This window comes from Apus apus, chromosome 21, assembly GCF_020740795.1.
Source record: "Apus apus isolate bApuApu2 chromosome 21, bApuApu2.pri.cur, whole genome shotgun sequence".
Classification (NCBI taxonomy): domain Eukaryota; kingdom Metazoa; phylum Chordata; class Aves; order Apodiformes; family Apodidae; genus Apus; species Apus apus.
This window is the reverse complement of record NC_067302.1, coordinates 7,515,712-7,533,394: the sequence shown is the minus strand read 5'-3', so window position 1 is coordinate 7,533,394 and position 17,683 is coordinate 7,515,712. Positions and strand designations below refer to the sequence as shown.

The 17,683-nt window shown below is 52.6% G+C and overlaps 1 protein-coding gene across 10 annotated transcripts in view; it reads right to left on the bottom strand.

Annotated features, from left to right (window-relative positions):
• Window positions 1-4,903: 4,903 nt before the first annotated feature.
• The window catches only part of FHL3 (four and a half LIM domains 3), a 28,478-nt gene continuing 15,698 nt past the window's right edge, over window positions 4,904-17,683 (bottom strand). For 6 of the 10 annotated variants that reach the window (XM_051637947.1, XM_051637950.1, XM_051637943.1 and 3 more), the window contains exons 2-6: window positions 9,102-9,283; window positions 8,850-9,024; window positions 8,069-8,238; window positions 7,728-7,914; window positions 4,904-6,844 (exon numbers count right to left, since the gene is read on the bottom strand). In XM_051637947.1, the coding sequence (XP_051493907.1) occupies window positions 6,693-6,844; window positions 7,728-7,914; window positions 8,069-8,238; window positions 8,850-9,024; window positions 9,102-9,257 (840 nt within the window). In that variant the 5' untranslated portion in view covers window positions 9,258-9,283 and the 3' untranslated portion in view covers window positions 4,904-6,692. Of the gene's footprint in view, window positions 6,845-7,727; window positions 7,915-8,068; window positions 8,239-8,849; window positions 9,025-9,101; window positions 9,287-17,683 lie in introns of all 10 variants that reach the window. The other 4 variants (XM_051637948.1, XM_051637940.1, XM_051637942.1 and 1 more) reach the window with 1 other exon arrangement.

Genomic DNA, 17,683 nt, shown 5'->3' with positions numbered 1-17,683 from the left:
CCTCCCGCACCCTACCGGAAGCCGCCGCTCTCCTTTTCCGGTCCCGCTGGTGCTTCGCCGGAAGGTTCCGGCCCAGCCTGTGTCCCGCCGGAAGGTTCCGGCCCGGAGCGGCGCTCGGGGCGGGACGAAGCGGGGGCGGCCCCGGGGCCGGGGGAGAGGGTTAGACCAGGAGCCGCCGCCACTTCCGGCGCCCGGTGCCGCCCGAGCTGCCCGCTGGGGAGCCGCGGTGGCCCTCACGGCCCTGCTGTCCCCCAGCAGCAGTGGCGAAGCAGGGCTCGGGCCGAAGCCCGCCTCAGAGAAGACCCTGGCATTTCTGTGGCCTCGACTCCGCTGTGCCTCAGCTGCGAGTGGCTACGTAGTCGTTCTGTTGCCAAGGAGAGACAGATAATTGCACAAGTGCCAGAAAAGCAACAAGAAAACCAAGGTGCCGACAGCATGACCTGGACAGAATCTGGGCACTGGACCCTACAGGGGGTTTGCAAAGCTCCTTGGCAGCCCTTTTTCCACCATTTGCACCAGTGCTGGCTTTGACAGGCTTGACGTCCTGCTCTGGCACACCATGGGCCCCTCGCTGCTGAGGGGCAAGCTGGCCCGGACCCCAGCCCCATCTGGGTGAATGGACATGAGCTGTGCCTGCAGCCCATCGGTGCAGCACCTGGCGGGTTCTGCCTCCGGGAGCCCAGCTGGTGGCTGCCTTCCAACCCCCTGGGCCGGCCCATAGCTCTGCCTAGTGTTGGCCATATTTGGTGGCACAGACTGCCCTGAGATGTTGGCGTTGGATTTGGGCTTAGGACTGACCCCAGTCCTGGAGGCACAATGACCTTTCTCAAGGAGTAAAAGCAAAGTGGAGAAGGCAACATTAAAAGCAGGAGACAAGTGTGAAGTTATTCCCACCTCAGTCCGCAGCAGCCCCAGGGCAATCTTGAGGGCTGGGAAGGGGCTGGGCTGGTGGTATCCAGAGGTGGAAGAGAAGGGAATGGAGGAGGGGAAAGCTAATAGATATCCCAAGGTCCTGTTCCAAACACTGCTATCACGGCTGCTTTAGGCAGTATTGTGTGCACAAATGTGAGCATCTCTCAGAAACTCAGCACAGGCTTCAACACAGCTGCTAAAGTCCTCCTGACCATGGAGAACTGCTCCAAAATCACTTATGGCCCGTGTGCAAGCACAGAGCCTGCAGCCACCTCCCTTCCTGCAGCCACAGTCCAGCAGCCAGGCACCACGCTGCCCTTGGAAATACATGTTCGTCTGTGGCAGCACAAACACAGCACGGAGAGAGAAACAGGAAGAAGTACTCAGAAAATGTCATGGCTTTAATTACCCTTATCAAAATTATGGAGAGCTTGCTCAAGTAAACATTCCCCCTTCATGTTCCAGGGCCCATCTGGAAGCAGGAGGCAGCCTGCATGCAGCATCAGGGCTCAGGACACGCCTTTTGAGGAGCGCTGCTCCAGCCCACACAGCTTGCCGAGAGCTGAGACAGAGGTAAGCAGTGAGGGAGCTGCCTCCACCTCAGCTGCCTGCCACAGCCCTCAAGCCCCAGGAGGACAGACGGGGGCTCACAGGGTGGGTGCTTTGCCCAGGGACAGTCGTTACCCACAGCATACAGCTGGGAAAGTCCCCTCTGGCTGCTGGGCTTGAGGCAAGGGCCAAAGGCATGGAGGGGATGCCCTGGGCGGGCACCCCGCTGTCCCTGTCTGCTCTTCTCATCTGCAGAGCTCCTGACCCATGGCTACACCCACTTGGCTGTGAGCCCCACAGCCCTGGGTGGGGGGAGAACACCCTCCTGTCTCACACAGGTGGGACGCCAGTGATGGGCAGACCCAGCTGGCTCCGGCAGCCTCACACAGCCATGAATCAGAGCCTGAACTGGAACAGACCTGAGAGAAACAAACATGTAGGATCTGGTCTGCAGCCCTCGCTCTGCCTCTCATGGGTCATAGCTGTTGCCCTTGGTACCTGGGAAGCACAGGCTTTTGTTGCCTGACAGGCTTTCAGCAACATGACTGCACTTGAGTGACATGATCCTGGTGGAAGTCCTCCCACAGAAACCGTGGTGCAACCTTCCACCTTTACTTGGATTTTAATTGCCATCTTCAGATCCACCCTAAATGCCAAGGAGAGATCATGCCAGTGCTTTGCCCCCAGTTTGCCAAATACAAAGCTATAATTAAATTTTAACTCACAAATAAATTATTCATATTTTTCAACCATGCATGATAAATTACTTTAAGCCAAAAGCAACAACAGCAAAAAATGGGTTTAATTATGGCAGATAAACATGATCCTGCCCTGGGAACAGACAATTGATTGAGTGATACTGAAGGTAAGAATATTGTCTTTAATTACTCTACTGCACTACAGGCTGCCCCAAAGTACGTCATTTCTCCCTCATGAATGCCTGTCTAAAAATAAAAACAGAGATAAGATTCTGAACTTAGTGTTCCTCCATTTCCCTTTGCATGAAACTCCATCCCTGGAAAGAGAAGGAGTTGAAATCTAGCAATGTCCCATCCAGTACATGGCCTCTTTATTTTGGGCTGCTGGCATTAGGAGGGGTCGAGGTAGGACAAGACCGCCCCCTGTGTGGCCTCCCGTCTCCTCACCCCACCCGGGAGAAGGGTTGCTCTGGTGGGAGACGGTCGCTCTGTGAGGTTCTGTCCTGTCCTGGGGCAGCAGTGCAGCCCCTGCAGGCCCTCAGTGGTGCAATAGCAGCCTTTGGCCAGAGACATCACACAGTTTTCCTGGGAGGAAAGGTTGGATGATGGGAGCAAACCTACTTGAGCTGAACTACTGCTTCTTCCCCACCTCCCCAGGACCTTCCCTAGGCGCTGCCCTAGCAGGGTGGGGACAAAGGGACAACAAAAAATACCTGAGGGAACATTCACAGGATGCCTGCAGGGTTCAGCCTGGCTGTAACCACATCGGACACCAGGTCTTCCACCAGCCTGGGTTCTGCAGCCCTTGTTCTGGAGATCTGCCTGTCACCAGACCTAAGCCTCCAGCTTTATCCAGCAGGCAGCTGGAATCAGCCCTTCCCTGCTGCCCAGGTGCGCGCACACAGCAGCAGGCAGAGCTCACTGCCCAGCCGTGCAGCTCCTGTCAGCTCATCACCAGCACACTTTGGCCTCACCAGCTGTACCAGACACACCAGCTGCTCAGCTCTCCCTCGTGGAAACTCTGGCTGGAAAGAGTTTCCCCTGGGAAGTGGAGCTGCAGCCGGGAGCAGCCATGACTGGCTCCAGGGAAGGAAGCAGATGGCCAGCACCACTGCAGGGCCAGTGGCAAGCAGCCTGGCCACCGCTGAGCCGATCTGGTGCCCTGTGCTGAGACACAACTGGTGAGGACCATCTCATCCCTGTCCTTTTTCCTGTCCTCACACCCATCTCCACCCCTGCTCCAACCCTTGAAGCTGCTCCAGGCCCACAGCAGGATCCTGATCCCATGCCAGCACTCACCCCAACCCAGAGTCAGCACCCCCTCGGGGACATGACAGTGGGGCTGGGCTCTACAGCTCCTCAGGCTGGGGCACGGGCAGCGCGGCAGGGCACCACAGCTCAGGCACATTCAGTTAATGCCAGGGCTGTATCTATGCCCCACTGCCAACCAAGGCTTCCAGGAGTTTCTGGGCTCCCACCGTGCTGCAGCCCCAGCCCTGCCCTCCCCCACGCAGTGTTCGCCTATGCTTAATAATATTTTCACGACTGTTTTAGCCCCACGCTCTGGGAATCTCGGGGGATGTTTGTGCATGACATCACCCTCCCCCTCCCGTAAATCAGGCACTGGGCCATGCGTAGCCATGACCCATTCATGACAGGGATAAAATCCAGATGTTCCAATGCTACGTGCAACTGGGTAATTTCCTTTTTTGGCTAAAAACGTGAGGCTCTTGAGGCTGCCTGAAAGAGGAGCCCGGGGGCCCTTTGTACAGAAACCTTTTGTGGTTAATCCCTGGCGCTGCAGAAACAAGGGCTCAGCTGGGAGTCTCTGGCTGGAACCGCTCACTCACCCTTTGAAGCCGAGCAGCAGCAAAACCGGAGCCTGGCGCAGGTCACAAGGCAGCAAGGCAACCAAAGACGTACTTTACTAACCCCATTAGCTGCCAGAGCAGGAGCCTTTGAGGAGCCTGGGACGTGGCCGCGCAGAGCCAGCCAGTGCCGTGTCCCAGGAGGGCTGTGCCCGTCCTGCCGTAGCAGCGTCCACAGGAGCCAATCCCACCCGCATGGGGAACGGAACGGGGTGCTGGGGCAGGCAAGCCCAGAGGAGGTCGTGGCAGCTGTTAGCAAACGTAAAGGAATCTGTGAAAAACAGTTTCAGATGTGAGGGGAATGAATGGCTCCCCGGCTGGTAACAGTGAGTAACGAGCATGCACCGCTCCGGGAAATGCTGCCAGCAAGAGACCACCGTTACCCCGACTGGAGAACAGCAGCCCTCCTCCCAAGAGCCAGGGAGCACGTGCCACAGAGGGAGGAAACTTGTCCGCACAGCGGGACACGATGCGGTGCCGCCGCCATTCGGACCCGCTCCCGCGGCAGCGCAGCCTCCCAGCTGCTGCCGAGCCCGGCCCGACGGCCAGGCCGGGGGCATCGCGCCGCGTAGCACCGGCACCGGCCGAGTCCTGCTCAGGCCCGTCCTGCAGAGCAGCCTGTCCAGACAGACAGCACGCACAGACAGACAGGCAGTCCCGGCACCAGGAACCCGCTGCAGCCCCACAGCAGGAGCAGGGAGCTGCTCGTCCTCTGCCACAGACCGCGGGACTGGTACAGCCGCTGCTGGTCTGTGGTTTGGGGAGGGGGAGGCGTGAGCCGTCTCCAGTACGGGGTAGGAGCGAGGCCAGAACTACACCACCAACTCAGACAGCGTCTGCCCTGAGCCTGCTGCTCCAGAAACACATGAGAGCAAGTGTCACTAAAATGGTTTATTATGCAAAGCCATAGGAAATACAGAAGAGGCTGGGGTTTATAGGACACTTATTTCTAGAGACTGCTCCAAGCTCCTCAGAACGGCAAACGCACAAACCCTTCCAAATGAGGGTTCAACAAGGATCTGCATACAGACTTAATAACACTTCAACATGCATAACATTTTCTGTTCCTAAGTGAAGCCTGGGGGATGGGGGGGACTAACCCCTTCATCCTGCTGTTGGTTACAAAATGATAGATATTCATGACAAGAGAGTACAAAAGGAAAAAAACAAACCACAAGTAGATGGTTTCAGAAAAGCACATGGCTGCCTAAGCAGGAAAGCAGGATCAGCATAAGTGGCCCAGCAAGAGAGAAGCAAAAGGGATGTAGAGACAAGGCAGTCACAAGCATCCCATTGCAGGGGGGCCTAGGGCCAGCTCAGCCATCAGGCAAAGACTTCCGTGAGTTTGAGATGGCTCAAGATGTCCTATTTTGCAAAGTTAGGGCCAATGCAGTGACATGGGATATGCAAAGCCCCTCCTCAGAGCAGCCCAGGTGCCACCACCTTTGCCTTGCTTCTTGTTTGGGACACGTTGAGAGACGTGTGGCTGGGGAAGCCACCACGCTCTGCCAGCCAGGGCCAAGGGGACACTAAGCCCTGGCAGGAGCAGGCTGTGGATACCCCAGATGTCTCCCTGCCCCCTCAGATGACCCTGTTCTGGAGTCCTGCACTGCCACAGACCCTCTCCTCCAGCTGCAGCCGGCAGGCAATGCTCCCCTCCCAAAATTAAGTGAGAGTCTTCAGTGTTACCTGTGAAGCTGAGGGCTGGGCTCAGTCCCATAGCTCCCCGTGAGAGAGATGGAATAAAGCTGTTGGTGCTCTCAGTCTCCAGCACAGCCTTTACCAGGCTCAGCCAGGCACATCTCAGGGGACCACCAGTGGGCCAGTATCCACCAGCTCCAGTTTGGACACCACAGAGGCAGCCATGGGAGATCACAACCGAGATGGATAGGAACAGGGCAGGGAGGTGGTGGGGACAGAATGCCCTGTACCTGTGATTTGAGCTCCTCATCCACATCTGAATGAGCACCTCCACAGAGATGTGAAGAGCTAAGGGTGTGGCCCTCAAACGGTGAGGTGGCTACAGAAATCCAGAGGTGAATCACAGATGTCAGGACACATGCTTTTCTCCCAGTCACACTCCAGCCTGGTGTCCCCCAAACCTCCCAAATGGGGCAGAGAGCCCTTCATGACTGGGTTACCACAGGCCAGCTGCACATGTGGATCAACTATGTGGCAAAGCCATCTGCTACGCAGGCCAGCATGGCCAAGCTGCATGGACCAGGAGCTGCTGCCTCATATCACACGGAGCAAGGGAAGCATATGGGGAAAAGAGAAAAGTCAGCACTCTGCCAGGGAGCAAACACATGCTGCCAGCGTGCAGATCCAGCAGCCCAACACTGAAACTGCTGCTGTCCTTTACTCAGCTGGGGCCCTGGGCTCAGCTTGTGCCTGGTCAGACAGGAAGCAAAAGGAAAGAGTAAATAATGGGGGATCTTGAAGCTCCTTTTTCAACTTTATTTAGCTTTGACTCTGCACAGAGCCATAGCATAGCATACTCTAGCCTTCAGGGAGAGGCACAGGAACCCCCTGAACACACCGTGGTTCAGTGTCAGCCCCCATCTCCTGCGCCTTGTGTGCCCTGCCCCTGAAATGTTGTTGGGGTTTCTGGCACAAAGACCCTGAAGTATAGAGGAAGCCCCTGCCCCACGGTGCCCTCAGAGGCTCATAGGTCACTGCTGCAGTCACGGCACAGGATCTCATCGTTGTCAGGGATGAAGCCTTTCCCGACCAGCGAGGTATTGCAGCGGGCGCAGTTAAAGCAATTATGGTGCCAGTGACGGTCCTCAAAGGAGACATATTTACCACCACCAAAGCCTACAGGAGGGACAGAGTGCAGTGTTAGAATCCCCAGGGAAACTGGAACAAGATTCCCGTGTAGACCCAGTCTTGGCCTGTTCATCTGCACGTCTGGTCTTCACATGCAGTGCTGCACTGTGGCACCCAAACAACCTCAGCATCAAATACATCTGAAACACAAATCACCACTCTGGGGGGGGGGAAGAGGACCAGAATTATTTCACACCAGATTTTGCAGGGTTTAGATGTTCAGACCAGAATAATTATTTTCTCCCCAGAGAGGAGCAGGGAGCCAAGATAAATCATCACAGTTAAGTGAGGTGACTGTCAGGAGCTCCTGGCAGCCTCACCTGGAGCAGCTTCTTCCAAGGACAGTACTAATAAAATTCTGGGAAGAAACATCCTGCCACCAGCCCAGGCCCGGGCTCCTGTAGAGGCTCCATGGGCAGCTTCCTTCCTCTACAGGCAATGGTTGGAATTGTGGACTGTGACAAACTGATAAGGACCAGACGGGAAGCAGAGTGCCCAGGAACAGCCCTGTCCTCAGCCAGAGTCATCCCCTGTGAGTCACCAGCTGATTCATAGCTTTGCTGCCTTCCCAACAGCAAGAGACAAAATTGCAAAGGGAAAGGTCAAGTGGGGGAGGACAGGAAGGAGGCTAGTCCTTCTCAGGGGCTTCTGCAGAAGAGGACCCCCTGCTTCCCCTGTCTTAAGACAGGTACAGCAGGTCCAGACTCCCTGCAACAGCTGCTGCTCCAGCTATGGCTGAAAGCCTCTGGCTTTTCCTGTCTGTGAGCAATCCTTCTGCAGGATACAGCAACCAGTCTCAAACTAGGCAACCCGGAAACAGGACATCCTGCTGTGAGGGGTCAGATCCCATAACCAGGGCTGCCCTACTCACCTGTGATGGGCTTTGTACAGGCGCTGCACTTCTTGGCATAGAGATTCCCAAAGCACTTGATGCAGTATGGGTTGTCATCCTGGGAGGTGAACTGCTGGCCAGCCAGGGGGGTCTTGCAGCCTGTGCAGACGAAACACTCCTTGTGCCACGGCTCATCCCGGTAAGTCACACCTCCCTTGGTCAGGGTCTGTGGGCAGAGAGTGCAGGATGGTGACACAGTGGCATGAGGACACGGGCCGCAATGCTGACCTGCAGCCAGCCCAGTGGGGCCCAGACCAGAGTGGGGAACGTGTCCCCGGATTGGAGAACTCGGGGGCTTTGGGCCATTGGGCCAGACATACCTTTTTGCAACGTGTGCATCGAGGAGCGAACTTGGTCTCATAACAGGGGACGCAGTAATAATCCTTCTGGTCTGGGATGAAGGATCGTGACCCAATGGGCTGCTGGCAGCTGCTGCATATGAAGCAATGCTCATGCCAGGTCTGCCCATTGTACTCCAGTTTACGGGACCCTGAAGAGAGAGCCGGTCACAGTGACAGAGGGAGCAGCACATGCACACACAGGGTACATGGGAGGCTGTGCAGGTCAAACTGTGGTCCTACATACACAGCTCGGGCCTGCCCTCCCCCAGGACAGCAGGCAGCTGGAGAGGGGAGGCTCCAGGCAAGGGGAGGGCTGCAGGAACATGCCCCAAGCTCCAGCACACATGCTGCAGCAGAGATGCCTGTTGTAACCTACATCTGGAGATGGTGCCAGAATGGCCAAGCAAAGACACTCCCTTGCCTCAAGCCATCTCCAGAGACGCTCACATGCCTTCAGTCATTCCTTCTCTTCTTGTCAGCTCACACCAGAAGATGCCCAGGAAACCCTTTGTTATCTCCTCCCCAGCTCAATTTCTCATGAAAAAGGGGAACAGACAGGGCTTCTTTCGTGGCTGCAACTTGTGATCCCGCTGTCTTGCCAGACAAGCAAAGTGCCTGGTCCACTCTATGCAGTGAGAGTGGGGCAGGAAAGCAGACATTCAGCTCTCCTCCTTGCTGCCCTGGGGTTAGACCCTGCAGCCCTGGCCAACACTGCTGGGACCAGGAACAAACTGCAGGGCTTGAGTTTGTCCTCTCCTACCTGGCATGACTGTCTTCTCACAGGCAACGCACTTGGAGGAGAACTCGCTGCAGTAGCAGTCATTGCAGAGCAGCTCCTCGCCTTGGCAGGTGAACGGCTCATCGGCCAGAGAGCGGTCGCAGCGGAAGCAGCGGAAGCAGTGCTCGTGGTAATGGCGATCCTCATAGTACAGCTCCTGGGGAGGACAGCCAGGATGAGGAGGGGTCCAAGCACCCAGGGACCTGCCCTGTGCACTGTGGGTCCCCCACTCACTCTGCAGTCATGGCCAATCAGCTCTTTGCACTCATCGCAGGTGTTGGCAAAGTGGGCATCATAGCAGGGGATGCAGTATGGGCCATTGTCCATTTGGATGTACTTGCGCCCATACAAGGACTCCTTGCAGTTGTCGCAGTCAAAGCACTCTGTCATGGTGCCAATCTGAGAGCCTCCTTCACCTGCTGAGAGATCAGCAGAGATGCTGGGTCAGTGTCAGCTAACAGTGTCTGAGATGTCCCCACACAGCCCTGACGCCTCCAGAGGACAAGGACCATGAATCTCCCACCAAGCCAGCAAACAGCCACTATCAGCACAAGAACCCTGGGTAAGCAGCAGCTGAGGTCCTCAGAGTCTGCCTCCTTGCTGGGAAGCAAAGTGTAAATTATGACTAAAAGAGAGAAATTTTTTTCAAGAAAAGTTTTGATTTGGCACCACAAACAGGACCATGCAGACACCATGTGGTTGCACATCCACTGTCACACCAGAGAGCCAGCCACCCTGACGCAGCCCTTCAGAGACCCACACTCAGACACCTGCACGGCAAGATTCCTCCCAATGGCCTGCGAGCTGATGCTCTGCATGATGGGGCTGTCAGCATTTCAAATTCTGGAGTTTCTCCAGAACTTTAAAGCAGCTGCTCCACAGGGAAGCAGAAATCAGGGACCCCATGCTGTGCCTAGCTATGAAGCCACATTGCAGCAAACCATTTTGTACGGGTTGCTCCAACTTACAAACACTCTTCAGGGGGAGGGTGGGTGTTTTACAAGCAATAGAGGTGTTGGGGTTTTGCACACAGAAGATCAGACATCTCTTGTTGCTTCTTGTCTCCCTCTCAGACAAGAGGTTTGTGGAACTATCTTGCTTTATTTAGAGCACTAATTTCAGAATAAGAGTATCTTCCTTCTGTTTGGTTTAACCTGGTTATTCCTAAATATGGAGTTTTCCACTTGCAAAATCACACCTATAATACAGGTTGCTGTCAAGTGTAGACAAGCCTATGGAATTACATCTGAGCAGTCAGCTGCAGAGAGCCACACGCTGCAGTTTTCTTTGGGAACCTACCCACTTCAGAAAGAGTGATGATGGCTCAATCTGCTGCTCAGCACTCAATGGGGCAGGGAGCTCCCCACCAGCATCCCTGCCTCCCTCCTCCTTGGGTCCGTCTCCTTTACTGGGAGGAAGCCTCCAGGCAGGAGCCCATCCAGATAGCTCTGACCCAGGGCAGTGAGCTCCCCAGGGCTATTCTTGGTCAAGACACACAGCTCCCAGCTGTTGTCAAGCCTGGTATGCACGGACAGGACTGTCGGTGAATAAATCTAGTGTTCCCACATGGCTACGTGACTAACAGGAGGGAACAAAGTCCCTTTTCAGACACTGTTGCTGCCCAGCTGCTGCCACGGCCATTGCCTGCTCTGCTGACTGCCTTGAGCCCTTGGGCGCACGTGGCTGCAGGCAGTTCCTCAGCGTGCCCTGGCAAGCAGTGTGGGCTTGTGGCCACTGCTGCGCTGAGCCTGCCCAGGGACCAGCCAGCAGCCCCAGACCCACTGCCCCTAGAACCAGAGGCCCAGGCCCAGCCCCGTTCAGTCTGTCACAGGAGATGGGATGGGCACATAGGGCACCAGGGTGGCAGAGGGGAGCCGGATAGGCACCAGGCTGCCGGATGGACCCATTGCCCCAGCCCTTCCCTTTGCCTGGGCTGCCCATGGAGTGGTCCTATTCGGGCAGCAGCTCCTACATGCCCCATGGCTCCTGGCCACTTCTCACCCACCGCCTTCTCCCCTGCTGCCCCACTTGCCTTTGCTTCCTGAGGCCACCTAGGACCTTTCTCTCTGACAAAGAATGAAAATCAAATTAATAACTCTCCTCCTACCAGCCCTGTTGAAGGGAACTTTCCAAGGTGCATCTGTAATAAAGGGCCTCTAATGAGAGCTCCTGCCCTGGGAACTGGGGTTCTGCTGGAGCAAGGAGCTGCCATGTTTGCTTGACAGCCTGTGCTTTATCTCTGTGGTTCTGCAATACAGGGTCAGAGGACATCAGAAAATGTGAGGGAACTAAAAACAACTTGAACAGAGAAGCCCCAGACTTTACTGGCGACACAGACTCAGCCTCCTGAGGCACTGCTGTGCCTGATCCTGACACTGTCCCTCTGAGAGCCCCTGTCCCCAAACTCAAAACAAGACTGCCCTCTGTGGCAGCTGGTTCTCCCAAGCCCACCAGTTGTAAGCACTTGCCAGCAGTGCCAGTGCGTGCCCGTGGTGCCACTTACATGGCAGATGTATGACATGGTGACTGCAGAAGAGGAAGCAAAAACCATATAAACCCTCTGAAAATGATACACCCAGGAAGACCACTCAGGAAGCCATGCTTGCCTCCACTTTGAGGAGTTTCTCCCCAGTCTCTGTCTCACATGTGGCATGAGCTGAGCTCCTGCTTCCCAGGTTGTGTGTCCAGGTGGGCCAGCAGACACACAGACTGCCAGCAGAGCAGATCCCAAGGGCTGCCCAGGATCAGAATCTGTGCTGTGTTTTCCACAGAAAAAAGAACAGGCCCAGGAAGTTTACTCAGAGTTATTTGTATTAGATAAGGTATCTGTTCTCTTTGTTCGGGTCTCGAACGCAGTGCTGGGCAGGGATGTCAATGCCCTCAGCAACACCAAAGCAAACTCTGCATCCTCACTCCTGAGGACATGGCACTGCTGGAGACCAAGTTCATGGAGAAGGGAAAGGTGGGACAAAAGAAACAGAGTAAAATAAATAGTACAAAGCCCCACAATTCTTACTGTGATTGTAATGAGGAAGCTGGAAATTGTCCCAATTCATGAAGAAAAGAGGTGGAGTTTTAAAATGCATTAAAAAACCCTTTAATTGAGGCTCAAATTCAGGCACAATACAAGCAGTCACTATGCATGTTAATTAGAATGTGCTCATACTTTGCAGTCTGCACCACCCTGCAAACAACAGCCATGTGCTAGGCTGATGTAATGTCTTCAAATACTAACCAAGGTGTTGCCCTACAATGATGGGATTCCAGCTGCAAAGAGAGTGTTTGCTTGCCCAGTACCAACTGCCTACCCTTTCCCTTTGACAGATATAGCTGTGCTCATGAAGGAAAGGAAGTTCAGTTCCTCTCCTGTGCCCATGAACAAACAGCTTTGGGAACAAGAGCTCCTCTCACAAACAACATTTAAAGTGCTCCAGGATGCAAATCTGATCAGTCTGGAACAGAGCTCAGAATAGCTTCACATATGAGAAAGGTCAGGAATTTGTCAAGGACGCACCACAGGGTCCACTTTCTAATTAGAGAGTAACATGCACCTAACACCACCCCAGTGTCATTGTCCACAGCAATGCAGCAAATGGCTTAGCAACAGCCCCAGGAGATTATTACATTAATTTTAGTGTCCGTAAGCTGGGCACCTATTATGCAACGAAGGCAGTACAGACTGTCCAGGGCCAGGCTTGATGCTGCACGCAATCTCTTCAGAGTTTAACCAGCCTTTTGAGTTGATCCCTGTGGCAATGAGCTCCTTCAGCAAGAAGGCTCATGTATTTGTTGAACCCATAACCTTCTGTAACTTCACACCAGTTTCTTGTTTGTTGTCAGGTCACAACCAGCTGCTCCATGAAGTGGTCCTAGAGTAACCCATAAAGCTGTTCCAAGGGAAACAATCTTTCCAGGACACAGGAGCAGACCTGCCTTTGACTGTCTGTCAGGTTCCCCCTCTTCTCACCTTCCCTGGGCTGCTCTAAGCACAGCTCACCCAGCTGCAGTTCACACCTAAACAGAGGAGAGAGAACAACCTCCCTGGGGCAGGCGAGTGTTCCCCATTTAAGGATGAAACTGTCCCAGGACAAGGTCTTGGAAGATGGTCCTCAACACACTCCAAGGTCAGAAGAGAAGAATGCTTTGTGTTCCTGTTGGCTTTCCAGAACCATTATGGGTCCTGGACTCTGTGAAATTGTTTCTGCCTGCTGTCAACCCTAAAAGGGAAACCAGCTGCTTACTCTGAGGAGCAGCTCCAGCCCCTCCATTAGGCTGGAAAAGTTTTCAGTCCATATTTCCTGATGCTGCCTCTGCAGACCCACTCAGGGTCACCACACAGCCCAGCTGGAGGCCAGCTCCTGAGGTGGGGGGTTCCTCTGCACCTCCTCACGCTGCTGCCTCTGTCTGTAGTCTCTTGCTCTGTTTTCAAACCCATAAGCACGGCTGTAGACTGGGTGCAGTTGAACAACACTCTCCATCTGCTGTTAAAGATCCTGCTTTTGGGTGAGAGGCTGCAGGCATCTTGCCAGAAAGGTGCCAAGAGTTTCACTAGGTAAGGCAGCCAGAGCCCTGCCTGCACGGAGCACCTTCCAGAGCATCGTTGCATCAAGCCTTCACCTGCCTGCTCACAGCACCAGTGACTCATTTCCTGCCCTCGGGTCTTGCCTCTGAAAGCTTGGAAATCCCAAGTATGAAGGGCTGCTCAAGGGGCCCTAGGATGGTGAGGAACCAAGTCCTCACAGAGACCATCAGTGCAGCCACGGACCTCACCTGGCAGCTCCCCCATCACCAGCACAATGGGACGACAATGCAGGTCATTTCTCCAACACACAGGGAAAATTTGTTTCTTACAGTCAGCCTCAGAAGAGAAGTCAGGAGTCAAATGAATCAGTTGGGTGTAAGGCTACCTGGCCCCTAACTGCACCATGGGGATGCTGCACTTACACACGTGCATATACTGAGCTCTGCTCAGCAAGCTGCACCACGGTCCTGTCCCCAAGCACGGGCAAACCAACCTCCTGTAACAGATTTAGCAAAATGGCTAGCCTAGTTATAAGGAAACACCTTGCATTTCAAATGGAATAAGCACCGTCAGAATCACCCTTGCTGAAAAGGCCCACAGCTTTGAGAGGAAGGAGTAGCAGAAACTGTTAAAGTACCTGAGAAGTCCCAAGGTAGACCTAGATTGCTGCACAATTTTAATGGTCTTAGAATAGCAAATGAAAGGTTTCCTAGTGTTCAGAAGAGATGTCTGAGGTGCCCTCCATCCAAAGAACAGAACCACATCACATGGACTCCTGACAGCTCTGCATATAGATTAAGATAAGTGCCAGAAGTACAACTGTCTCATAAATGTGTGCTCTTACTCTTAAACAAAGGAAATCTCACCCAGTGTCAGCCTGCCCACTTTCACATTTCCTTGTAACATCAGCAACACTGATTCTGGGAAGAAAAATGACCACTGCTGCCTGGTCTAAGTACCTGCTGACTTCTGCCAGACGAGACATACTCAAAAGACATGGAAAGCAGCAACGATGGTTTAAAGTTTAATTTAAATTTTTGGCCAGGTCTCCCAGAAAGGCCAACAAACCTTGGAGTGACCATACACAGAGTCAGCTAACTGCACGTGGAAATATTTTTTGCCTTGATGTGCTTACAGACCTTCCAATAGGCACGGCTGGTTCCACAAGAAGTCTCAAAACCCCTAGGCCATGAGCTGTTGTGCCTGCAGACCAGGGATGGGGCTGCTGAGAAGTTAAGTATCCTAAGGAACTCCAAAACTCTGCTCTGGTTCCAGAACATCAGTAAGTTTGTAGACTTTTTTCCTCTAGTACTAAATTCCTCATTCTTTCTCCTAAGATAAGGAAACATAAACCAAAACTCTTCCTGTGTGAAGGGAAAACCTGCTGTTAACATCAGGCTCTCACAAGGCAGCATCCCCATACAAGGTAACAAGACAAAGCTCTGAGCCAGTATTTATGCATACTGGGACTTGTGTCCCTTCTTTACCCTTTACAGAAAAAATATCTTTATAATGAGGCTACAGTTGCAGGAGAATCCAATTTTCCATGCTAGAATGGAAAACCAAGCGGGTTTGCTGATCTGACATTCAAACTGTGATTTCTTGTGGCTGAGACCCTGCCAGTCTGAGAGAGAGAAAAGCCTGGCCCAAGCTCACACTGCAGGTACCTTCCCCTGCCATGTGCAAGACTGACCATGCAGGAGCCTGCGGCAGCAGTGGCCTGCACCCAGCAAGTCTGCTGCTGAAGCTCATGTGGGGCTTAGGGCATCGGCTGCAGACATGGCCAGGGTGACCATAATAGGAAGAAAGATGCTGGAGCCAAGTTTCAGGGAGTGTGACTGATCACAGGAGCTTCGGTGTGACCAGTGGAGTGGGAATCACTCTCCAGGGCAACGGCTGTTCCTACCAACTCTAAAAAGGAGCAAGTGCACAGCTGCTTTCTGCTCTCCTGCTGCCTCCTCCTCTCAAGCATGTTAGATCATCCCATTTCTGACAGGATGTGCTCCCGCTCAGTTACGGTACCAGTGGTACCAAAAACATCGGGGTGCACACAATCTTCAGGCTTTCCTCATTTGTGACAGCTCATGGTCACAACACCAGCCCAGCAGCACCTCAGGCCGCTGCAGAGGCCGCACAGCACCATCAGATCACACTAAATCCCCATCATGGGAACGTACATGATTCCCATCAGCTTGTGGTGTCTCAGCCTCAACAGCCCTGGCAAAAACTCGATCAGCCAGTGGGTGCTTGACAAAAGACATAATGACAGTCTGCCAGTGTCAAATCTACAAATTCCCCTAGTTTTCCTCTTCCAACTAGAAAGTTAAGCAAGAATGAAGAACTTGTTCCTTGTGCAGGGCTGAATAAGCCTTTTAGACATACTGAGGAGACTGTACATCAACCATCATCCTACTGGCAACAAACAGTAATGCAAGAACACAAAATAAACACTAGTCATCAACCATATAAAACAAATTACCCGGCAGTGGTCAGCCCCCAGGCCCCAGGCTTCACACCTGGTCTAGGCAGAAGTGAAATGCCTGTTGCCTAGAAGTGGTATCATTTATATGTGATCCTTCTTGGCCCATGTCAGTACAAAGTGATGGACAAGAAAAGGTCATGGGAAGGGATGGTAACTGGATGAGGTTTTATCAAGAAAGTAATGAAGAGAGTATATATAAATGTACATGGTACTACAGAGGGGTGGATAAGGTGCTTTGTGTCACCTGCCTGTTGCAGCATACTCGTTCTGTGCACTACAGCCTCGCAGTACCACATAGTGTTGCAATTAAAACCACACACAAGGAGTAGGGCCCTGCAGGAGGTCAGGGTCCTCCAGAAACAAACAACTGTCCCTGAAGATCAAGTGGGAAAATGCATCCATGCGCCAAACTCAAAAGACAGAACTTGGCTCCACAGAGCCTTGGATGTTCAAAACTTTCCAAACACAGAAACCCAGCGAGATCTGTATAATGCCCTGGCTACTACAGAAAGAAAAAGGGAGTTCAAAAGAATAAGTGTGAGAATTATAATCTAGGATTGAAAGTTTAATTTTGGACTGAATTGATTTATGCCCATATAACCCAGCAAGCTGGGTTATATGGGCATATAAAAGCTTAATTGCTTATGCAACTGCACAAATCCAGGACCCCAGCAATCATGTTTTCAAAACCTCTTTGCCCCATGAACTAGAGGTTATATCCAGTACAGTAGAATTCAAACATGAAGGCATGACAGGAAATTACTAACTGCACACTAAGGCAAATTTACCTTCATCTCAGATCTGCTCAGCACACAAGAATCTTACAATTCAAATAAACATCACAGCCTATACGAAGAAAAAATAATCTGACTGCTCTAGTTGCTAGTTCTTGGGGTTTGTGCATCTTAGTACAGACATGACTGCAAAGTAATGGAATTCCGCTCTATTTACCTCAAGTTCTCCTACAGTTCTAGCCCTATGATGTAGCTTTCACTTTTCCTTCCCTTAGAAGCAGCTGTTTTTTAAATTGAGGATGAAGCTATTCATATTGCTGAGCTGATACATAGGTTTTTTTGCAAACCGTGAACAAAAGGTACTTACGATATTATATGTCTATTTTGCACACAAAGGCAAATAAGGGGCTGCTCCAAACTTGCCTCTGAACTGGCTGCAGGGAACAAATGCAGCCACTGCACATTCTGTGCTCAGCTGCAGAAGAGCAAACCTGTGTGATCTGAGACCAATCCCTCACTAACTGCCTTCTCCAGAAAGCCTGGAAGCTCTTTTGCTGAATAACGCTCTGCTCCATTTCAGGGTTTTTTTAACAAATAAAGCAACTTTGACTTACAGTAGCAGGAAAAGACACATAAACCAGACAAGTTTTATTTAATGTATGCTTGTTACTTAAAGGGCAAAGTGATTTTTTAAATAAGATTTGGGAAAAATATTCCCTTTTTCAATTTTATTCTTTGTCTCCCAAACATGAGCATTTGTAGTTATTCTCTTGCATATGAGCAGATTTACTGACAGAGAAAGGTAACCTGCAGTGCAACCCCAGCAGGTTTGTGCCTGTCAGGGCTCTCTACCCATCTGCAGCGTGGTTAAGAGAAGGCCAGGATGGTGGCACAGGCGACATGGCAGTGACACTCATGTGTCACACAGCTCTTCCCAGCAGCCTCCCTGTCACCGTCGCGACCACCAGATGTAGGCTCTCCCCTGAGCTGGGTGTTTGCATGGGACACAAGGACAGTCTCCATCTAGAGAACTTTTTACAGCTGCTGGTGTCCCTTGCAAGCAAAGGCAACTACAGCT